The sequence below is a fragment of the Mchenga conophoros genome, linkage group LG3, assembly GCF_057382185.1.
Source record: "Mchenga conophoros isolate Kocher_MC1m ecotype Shallow Benthic linkage group LG3, M_conophoros_male_GT1.1, whole genome shotgun sequence".
Lineage (NCBI taxonomy): Eukaryota > Metazoa > Chordata > Actinopteri > Cichliformes > Cichlidae > Mchenga > Mchenga conophoros.
Genome location: NC_140528.1, coordinates 179,515 through 190,008, shown reverse-complemented (window position 1 = coordinate 190,008; position 10,494 = coordinate 179,515). Strand labels below are relative to the sequence as shown.

General features: G+C 38.6%; 1 protein-coding gene across 1 annotated transcript in view; it reads left to right on the top strand.

Moving 5' to 3' along the window:
• The window catches only part of LOC146576899 (neoverrucotoxin subunit alpha-like), a 7,757-nt gene extending 2,796 nt beyond the window's left edge, over window positions 1–4,961 (top strand). Inside the window, exons 2-3 of the mRNA XM_085267594.1 lie at window positions 4,256–4,302; window positions 4,429–4,961. Of these exons, the coding sequence (XP_085123720.1) occupies window positions 4,256–4,302; window positions 4,429–4,961 (580 nt within the window). The remainder of the gene's footprint in view (window positions 1–4,255; window positions 4,303–4,428) is intronic.
• Window positions 4,962–10,494: the final 5,533 nt, after the last annotated feature.

The window sequence follows — 10,494 nt, the reverse complement described above, 5'->3', positions numbered from 1 at the left end:
AACATGTGTGTCTCACCTGGCTCTTGTTCCATCTCTGTTCTGTCCTCATTCTCCTCTCCATCTCCCTCTCGTTCCTCTCTCTCTTTCTGTGCTGACAATCAAACCAAACACCAACATCATCAAATATACAGTTGTAACCAGATATTTACATACTCTTCAGCTAAAAACACAAACACTTTTTTAATTGGAACATCAAATCAGACTAAATGTTTATTTTTTTAGTTTGATAAATATAAAAAACACATTTGTTAAATTTAAGAGTAAAATCGTAAAAACAGACGTAAATCATCTGTATTTCTTAATTGAAATGGCACCAAATTGTATTCAAAATTGAGCCACACTTATGGAGGTCCAAAGTTCTTTTCCTGGTGTTTTGGTTGATATCTCTTGATTTTCCCATGTCAAAGAAACAGGCTCTGTGTTTTGGGGGTGCCTTATATGCATCCACAGGTGTGCCACCAATTTACTCACATGGACTCTACCAACCAATCAGAACCTTCTTAAGCTCAGAATGGAATGGTCTGGAGTTTTCTCATTAATTAACAATAAACTTAGTATACATGTACTCCTAAATTTGATGAAAGTGATACAAAATAGACAGCTCTCTCTCGCTTTATTCTGACATTTAACTAATTGAAAAGATATTTCAATATTTATTTATCTAAAACAAAACAAGTTTACTCTAAATTCATATTTAACAGTGAAAAATGTTTTTATGTTTTCTCCCTAAAGTGTATGTAAACATCCGGTTTCAACTGTGAATATACTGCTGTGTATTGAAATTCCTCTTGTTTTGCATAGAAATATACTGAACAACATACAAAGCATCATATATAAAATAACATCTACCTGAGATTTTTCTTTGAAAGAAGTTCCTTATGTCCATTGTTGTGTTCATCAGTACATAACTGAAGCCGATTTAGAGTGCTTTGTTTAGCCGTGGAGGGTAACAACTGAAAATATGAAATAAACACACATGTAAGCTAAGACTCTCTAAAAAAACAGCATTGTTGTTGTTTGGCTTTTCATTTCGCCATTTGTTGATTCACTCGAAGAGCAAGTAACGTAATATGGGTCAAGTGATCAGTTTGATATCAATCTTTTGTGATACACCATCATATTTACATTATTTGTACAGTACGAATGATTTGCTTTGGTTCCTGGTCAAACTTAAGCTCTCCTCTGTCTGCAGCAAACTTGCAGGCAGCAGCTTCTCTCCCCTCGCTCACATGCATAAGTGCTGTGCTCAATCGCCCAGTGCCTGAGCTCGGATCATACCAAAATTAGGGGGAATTTACAACGGTGCGCTATGTGCTTGGAATATTGTGTGTAGTTTTTGTTTTATACAGTTGTCAGTCAGGCATCTAACTATGAAACAAATCACACTCCAAAAGACCCTGGGCTTCTGAAAAAAATGACCCGGTCTTAAGCCATTCCCCCGCTCCGCCGATGGTTGACTCCAAATCCCCCCCGAACACTATGTCGATCTGACAGAGCAAGACCGAGACCAAGACCGAGACCAAAGTCTGTCAAGACCAAGACAAGACCAAGACAAAAGTCCGTCGAGACCAAGACAAAACCAAGACCACGTAAAAGTGGTTAAAATGACATTCTACCTGCTGGGCTGTTTAAAAATGCTCTCTCTGCCATTGGCCCATCTATTGTAGAGATATGTAATGCGTCTCTTTTAACAGGCGTCGTCTCTAGGTTCTGTAAGCATGCTGTTGTTGAGCCCATATTAAAAAAGAGCAGTTTGGATCCAACTCAGCTTAAGAATTATAGGCCTATCTCTAAGCTTCCATTATTGTCGAAAATTCTGGAAAAAGTAGTTACAGATCAATTTACCACTTTTTTAGAAAAACATGAAATTTATGACAAAAGGTCACTCAAGAGAAACCACATTACTTAAAGTCTCTAGTGATATTATGATGTCATCTGACTCTGGAGCATTCACAGTCATGGTTTTGTTGGACTTGGCATCTGCCTTTGACACCATTGACCATACCATCCTGATTAACAGGCTCCGGGACGTAGTCTGGCTTTGAAGTGGTTTCAGTCGTACCTCTCCAACAGATCTTTTAGTGTTTTTGCAAATCAGTTTATGTCACATTCTAAGGATCTGATATGTGGGATACCGCAGGGTTCAGTTCTGGGTCCTATCCTTTTTCTCCTCTACATGTTACCTCAAGGACTTACAATTAGGCAGTTCCCTGAGGTGTCTTATCACTTCTATGCTGATGATATTCAGCTCTATTGCTCTTTTAAGCCGATGGAAGTCAATAAACTGTCCTCTTTAATTAAATCTTTAGCTTCCATTGAACAGTGGGTTGGTGACAACTACTTACAGTTGAACTCTGAGAAGTCAGAAACATTAATTATTGCCCCCGACAGCCAGATATCTCTAATCAAACAGCATCTTGGTTCTCTTGGCTCATCTGTTCACCTGAGCCTCAGGTACCTTGGTGTGATATTTGATTCTGCCATGTCCCTAGAACAACACACTCACCAGTTAATTAGAATTGCCTTTTTCAGCTAAGAAACATCTCCAAACCACAAACTTTGGTGTCTAAATCTGAGTTAGAAATGGTTATTCATGCTTTTGTTTGATCCTGCATAGATTATTGTAACAGTCTTTTTCTTTGTTTGAGCAAAAGGAATCTTGACCGTCTCCAGTTAGCCCAGAATGCTGCTGCAAGGCTTTTAACTAAGACACAAAAAAGAGAGCACATTACACCAGCGTTACATTCATTACACAGGCTTCAGGTACATTTTAGAATTCATTTTAAAATCTTGGTACTGACTTTTAAAGCTTTGAATTGTGATGCCCTTGCCTACATTTCTGATCTTTTAGAGCCCCACGCTCCCTCTCACAGCATGAGATCATCTAATCAAAGGCTGTTGGTAGTCCCACTAACATGTTATAAGACCAGAGGTGATAAATCTTTTAGAGCGGTGGCCCCCAGGCCCATTGAGACAGGACTCTCTTCCAGACACTCTAAACCAAGGCACAATGTACATTTCAATTCCTTTAATTTTAAATATGTTTATATTGTCTATCCTGTAAAATAGTCAGATGTCTATTCATATTAATGTACAGAATTCACCTGCTTGCTGCTACTACTGCACATTCACCCAGTGTATATACTATATGTATGTATATATATATATATAATGTTCTTCCTCTACACCCCCCCCCCCCCCACAAATTTTTGCACATGTCGAGGAGCGTGTCAGGCTACATTTCACTCTGTGTTATACTTGTATAACTATGCATGTGACAAATAAAGAACCTTGAACCTTGAACCCCAGGTTGTGGAATGCTCTCCCTCCATCATTACGTTACCTTGATTGTATTTATTCTTTTAAAAAGCAGCTTTAGTCTCATTTATTTAGATTGGCTTTTAATTAGATTTGTGCTGTATGTTTGATTTTTGATGTATTTTATGTATTTCTGTTTTATATTGCTGTGAAGCACTTTGGCGTTTTTATCCTGTGAAAAGTGCTATACAAAAAAATTTAATTGAATAACTTGCAATTTTAAGATCAATATAATGAACGTTATCTAGCCAGTGATTTATATATTCAGCTATTTAGATCCAATTAAAATCCAACCACCCAAAAAAATCCCCTAGAGTTCTTGAAACAGAGTAATGTAAACAGCATGAGAACACAGAACTGCAAGATAAACCCAGGGTATAGAGCAATAAACACAATGAGCACAAAGATACAAAGACACACACACACGCCGGGGTTGCCGCCACCCATTTGTATGGAAAGGACTTACCAGCTCCTTCTCTTTTCGTTATATAACTTTGCTAAATTTGACAATAAACCTGTTTAATTTCAACTTTAAGTTACAATTATTTCCCAATTTTTGCTCAAATCTTTCTCTTTTAAAAAAAGTTACTTCATCAAGTCCACAATAAATGATGAGCCAAGCTGATGCTTAATCAGCATCCACACTAATAAGTTAGAAGAATAAAGTTTAAAAAGAAACAGGAACTCAATAGATTGGATGCCTACGGCATTCACCCAATGAGTCACATTTCATTAAATTTAGTGTCAGTGGTACTGACAGATCCAGGATCAGTCCAAATCATCAGCAGTTTGATCCACGTATGGATTGAAATGTATTTGTGAAAATGTTGGACTGTTCCTTTATCAGTGTCTAACAGTCCGTGTATGAGAGCCATGTAACGTCCTTGTTTGCATGCTGAAAGAGACTGTGCTGGTCTGATCCCCCTCTTCCTTTCAGGGTGGAGCCTGCTGGAGTCCGATGGTTGAGACCAGGTTTGAGGAAGTGTAAGTGTGTTTTTAATGCGATTCATTAAACAAAGCAGCACACATTCAACCATCATCAAAGTGTCAATCAATGAACACATGATGGATCAATAACTGCAGCTGGATTGTGTTTGTTCTCTCCATCAGATTCCTGTCAACTCTCAATCGACACAAACACAGTACACACAGATCTTAAACTGTCTGACAACAACAGGAAGGTGACACATGTGAAGGAGGTTCAGTCATATCCTGATTATCCAGACAGATTTGATGTTTGGCCTCAGCTGCTGTGTAGAAATGGTCTGACTGGTCGCTGTTACTGGGAGATCGAGTGGAAAGGAAGGGTTGATATAACAGTGAGTTACAGAGAAATCAGAAGGAAAGGAGACAGTTATGACTGTGTGTTTGGATACAATCATGTGTCCTGGAGTCTGAACTGCTCTGGTGATGGTCCACAATTTGTCAGGCAGAATAACATGAAAGGATCCATCTCCTCCTCCTCCTCCTCTGTCTCTAACAGAGCAGCAGTGTATGTGGACTGTCCTGCTGGCACTCTGTCCTTCTACAGAGTCTCCTCTGACACTCTGATCCACCTCCACACCCTCAACACCACTTTCACTCAAACTCTTTATCCTGGATTTGCAGTCTGTTATCCTGATTCCTCAGTGTCCCTGTGCTGAGTTGGTGTAAAGAGTGTCCTCCTGTTAGAGAAACACTCTGACTGTTGAACAGATAGTTCAGTCTGTACATGTCTGTCTCTTTCACTCAGAAACACGTTTTCAGATTCATGGATTCAATCAGTTGATGTTTGAAACTCTTCTAAATGATTCCTTGTAAACTTCTTCCTCTTCAGTTCTTTAAAGTCACTCTGATATCTGGCACTGTTTGTTTTGTGTACAAACCACCTGCTGACCTGCAGTACATCTTTATTGTTATTGTTTCATTTATGATTAAAATTTACAAGTCATTACTTCTGTATTAGTTCTGAGCATATCTGAAGATTAGGTAGATATCTCAATAGTTCTTGTAAGCAAGTGAGAAACTTCATTTTCTAATTGTCGAGATAAATATCTGACCCTCACTTAGAATTCAAAAGAGCTCACAGGTTCCTGAAGACCTTTAGTAAAACCGTTATTCCTGCCTGTAGTCAATCATTTGGTGATCTTTTCTCGGTATTAAAGTTCAATAAACTGTTGTAAGTTTCTGAGTACTGTATTTGAGTCCCTTCATTTTCATTAGGGCAATTTTAATCTGATAACCCTCAACGATTTGTATTTAAAAAGAACTGTGAGATGAAGATAGAAAATAGAAAAGACCTTGAGAGTTGAGGCCCTGTAGAATATAACAAAACATGAAACTACAGCTGGGGGTGTATAGGTATGCACAGAACAGAGTAAACAGAGTAAAAGCAGACGTAAGTCATGCGCATGCAATGTTTTAGTAAGATGTTAGTTTGATGAATGTTTTTTCTCACTAATGATCACGCGCCCAACATCCACTCTGCACGTGCTTACACACACATATATCAGCACTGCACACACATATAGCACTGTGGCTCTGAGTTGCTTTGGTTAACATATGAGAGAATTCCCGGGGTTTTATAGCATGTGGCCCCCCTTTAGATCTGCTTTTTACATTGCATGATCTCTGATGCGCATGGTTTAAATAAAGTAGCATCACAAGTGTTTTGGAGTCAAGTGTTTTTTTTTTTCAGCTGAGTATTAAAAGGATCGGAGAGATTGAATGAGTATAATCTCGACAGTTGGAGGTTAATCAGTGACGAAGCGTTGCAGCCCCTAACAACCCGAAAGAATGGATGACATTTTATTTTTGTATACTGGACATTTTAAGTATGTGTTCCATGCCCACTTTCTATCTAAAATGTTTTTACCATATTATCTATGGTCATCCAGATAAATATGCTTTGAAAGATAATCCTCTAAACATCCATTCAAATCTAATGCATTCATGTGTAATATTCTTTATTTTGAGTTTCCATATTTCTGGCGCCATGCAGCCCTATGCACGGGGTGATCCGCATTAACTTGCTAACGGAGATTTGCCGTGTTAATGCGTCATTAAAAAATATTTTTAACGAGATGAGCGCTGACAGCACTAGTTAAAACATATGCCAATATTACCTTATTATTATGAGATCATTACAATTTAAAATCTTTATAAAAATATGAAAATTCAAACTCACAGGTTAGGCTGCTGCCCCCGCGACCCGGCCCCGGATAAAGCGGATGAAGATGGATGGAGGATGGATGGATCAAACTCACAAACATTACCTTGTTATTGTTATGAGGATATCATATTGTTAATTGGTTTTGTCTCATGCGGATGTCTTTATTTCCAAATTATTCCCAACTCGTTTTTGGGCTCATGTTATCCAGTTACATACTTTTCAGTCTAATTACTCAAATCTAACCATTGTTGCTACCTTAAAATTACTTGAATATTAACTAGTTAATACATTTTAATTGATGAGTAATAACCTAGAAATTACCGCAATATTATGTTCTTGTCTCTGCCTATATTACTAAGCTGTAATATAAAATGCTACCAGGAATTTACGTTTCCCATTGATCATTAGAAAAAAAATAAAGACATTGTGTGATATTGAAAACTGTCTTGACAGAAAAAAAAAAAGTTTTCTGGAGAGCTGATTGGTCAGTAGGCAGAGATTTCCAACGTTGTCTGTAACCACAAACATAATCTACTCCACAGCAATTGGTGCATGTACCCCAGTAAGAAGTGAACCACCTTGGTTGTACATAAAACCATGAGTTAATCCTTGAGTTAACTTCATAAGATGAAATCCTGATTTGTAGTGCAGGTCACAGGTGTCATTAATCACACACGCACACATAGAAACACGGACAAACCACACAGTTAATGACCTTTTGATTTGGAGGCAAACAAAACAAACATGTGCATAGTTTGCATTTATTCCACTGTTCATCCTAGTGGACAAAGCAAATACAGTACAGGTGGAGCAATATCTGTGTATGTAAAAAAAAGAAAAGAAAAAAGGTTCATCCAATCAGAAACCTGAAAGAAAAGAAAAAGGGGTAGGAACCAAAAATATAATCAATGGTTGTTTGTGATTGCTTTTCTTTGCAGACATGAGTTGGTGGCTTTTCGATTTACTTTGTTTGATCTGTCTAGGCCCACAAGATGAGGGCAGGAACAAGACTGACTAGTCCACATAGAACATAATACGCACATAAAAAAGTAACATCAACATCAGTCCTACCTACACTCATAAATTGCTTTCTTATTTGCAGTTTTATCTTTCTTTGCAGTCTTTATTTATGTAAAAATAATGATGGTCCTATTGTAGAAAATTATGTAATTGTGACAGTTTCTTCCTGTTTATTAAAGAATGCATTAAAATGCATTTTTTCCATTTTTCATTTTAGTTAAAACTGATCAATTAATGTATACATTGAGAGTGATGCCTTAACCCTCGGATGCACAACCTACCAATACCTACACTCTTCCACGAGTGGGGTAAAAAATGACCCCAAACAAAATCAATGCTTTTTGTTATAAGCTTGGTTGTTATTTTTCAAAATCTTTAAAACGAAGAGTTGTAATATTTTCATATTTGAGTTATTCCTCATAAAACTGTTTGTGACATGAGACCCTTTGCATTTTTATTTATTTTTTCACTTCCTGCAAGAATGGTCAATCAAATAAAGGCCATGAGCTTAAGTTTGATTACATTTTTCCACTCTTTTCCCCTGTCTGTGGCTACTTTTGTGCCTCCATGTTTGTGCATGTCAGCACCTCTTCTATTATATTATCAGACATGAACATCTTCCATACATCTATTGGGGAGAAAGTACTAAACCCAGGTGCAAGCCCTGGCCGACTAATTCAGAATATTGTAGCTAGAGCAGTAAGAGGGGCTCATTCTGTTAGACTCAATATCCATTTCCTCTTCAGAGGACTCATCAGAGGACTCCTCTGTGTCTGACTGGCCTTGTCCAGTGGGGGGGACAATAGTCTGGGTCCTCCATATCTGAGATGTCCGATTCTGAGTCAATGCCTCCGATGGGCTCTTCATCACATCCGTCCTGGATCATTTGTAGGGCCACAGGGATCCTAGCTGGCCTCATTGCAGCCATGTTACTTTAGAAAAACATCAGAAAGGCAATGTTTGAAATGCACAGGAAACTATAAACAGGGCTGCACATAAATGATCAAAATAAAAGACACATACCAGATAAGAAGTTGGAAGGCAGGTTTGCGTACATTAAATATTCTGGAGGTGGACAGACATTTGTTCAAAACTCTAAAGATGTTGAAGAAGCAAGCTCCGTAAGCAATTACTTTGGTGTTCCTCCACAACAAAAAGAAGCACGCATTCTCGGAATTTCCCAGAATACATTTATTTTGACAGTGAATGTGCACCTGCGGACCACTTATGTGCAGCCCTGTCTATAAATCATGTATGTTACTGTGTAAAAATGAATTCATTTTTGACCCCACTTGTGGAAGAGTGGGGAATTGATACAAAAACTGCATTTTTTTTTTTATTAATGAAAAAAGAAATAAAAATGCAAATGTCCTCATGTTACAAACATATTTTATGAGGAAAACCTGGAATAAGAATATATTACAACTTTGCATTTTAAAGATTTTGAAGAAAAACAACCCGTGGGGTCATTTTTGACTCTCTGATGGTTTTTGCGACACCAATTAGGGACACGTTCAAAGTTTTAGCAGTTTTCCAGACTGACGGACCTTCAGTTCTTAAAGTAGTGATGGACTGTCATTTCTCTTTACTTAGCTGATTGGTTCTTACCATAAAATGAATTCTAACAGTCATGTTCACGTGTCTCAGTCAAGCTCTAAGTGTGTGCTACTTCCTTTTTATCCTTTGTGTCTATATATTGTCTGAGTCTCTGTCTGCTCCTCGGCATGTTCTCCCTCTAGGTTGTTTCTCTCTTGTCATGTGTGCTGTGTGTTCCATGTTCTGTCATGTCAGTCTAGTTCATGAGTTCCTGGTTTCTGCCTTGTCTGGGTTATATTTTATTTTGTATATTAATTTTTATTGGTACTGAAATAAAGTTGTTTTGAATGTAACTTGGTGCCTTTGGAGTGTGCGTTTGGGTGCCTGTTACACACATCAACATCCCACATAGCAAGCAGGTCTGGCCCAGATTTGGTATCAAGCCGGCACTGCTGGTTGACTTCTGGCATGATAAGACATCTGTCATCCAGATATGGACCAGGCCTGGCATAAATGGCACTGTCTATGTGATGACATGCCATATCTGGCTCGATTGTGGTTTGGGTTATGTGGCCCAGGCCCATAGAAAACAGGTCTGGCCTGGATCTGGCATCAAGCTGATACTTCTGACTGACTGGTGTCAGTCAACCAGACGTGGGCCAGGTCTGGCAATGATGGCACTAGTTATGTTCCTATTTTCCTATTTTAGTTAGAAGACCCAAATGCCATGTTGCAATATTATACTGCTACGGTAGCACACGTTTCAAATGCAGATTTGACAGGTTTGTGAGTGTACACTTCATCCAAATCCTAGTGAGGGTTTACTCATCTGTGCCAGTGGGTTGCTGCAGCTCAGGAGGTAGAGCACGTCACCTACTGATCTGCATGTCAAGAGTATGAATGTGTGTGAATGTAGTTAAAAAGCACTCAGTCTAGGGAAAGTGTGTGATATGGTGAATGTGGCATGTTGTATAGAGCACTTTGAGTAATCCAGGAGAGTAGAGAAGTGCTATATAAGAATCAGTCCAAAGTTTCGTCATGTTACTTTTTCACTATTATGTTCCGGCACATGTTGTTATTACATGGCTTGATTAAGATATACATTAGGTTGACATCTGGACCAGCACAGGGCCAGCAGTGTGTCTGGTGCTGGCACGTGTGTGGGCCACCTCTGGCAAACCAGCTCTGGGCCACCAAAGGGCCGTCATTCTTTGGGGTATGCGGGCCATGTGTAAGCACATTGTGTGGGCCAGATCGGGGCCATACCAATTTTGCAATGTGGGATGATACTCCTGTTGCTATTGTAGTAAAAAAAAAAGTACACAAAAACCACTGGATATGCAACTTCAAATTGCAGGGTAGTAGAGACTAATTTTAATGAAGTCATAGACAGCATAGGCGAAATAAACAGATCCTTACCCAGTGGAGTACCTCTAATTAAATGGGTTGCTAACTGGCAGTAAAACAGA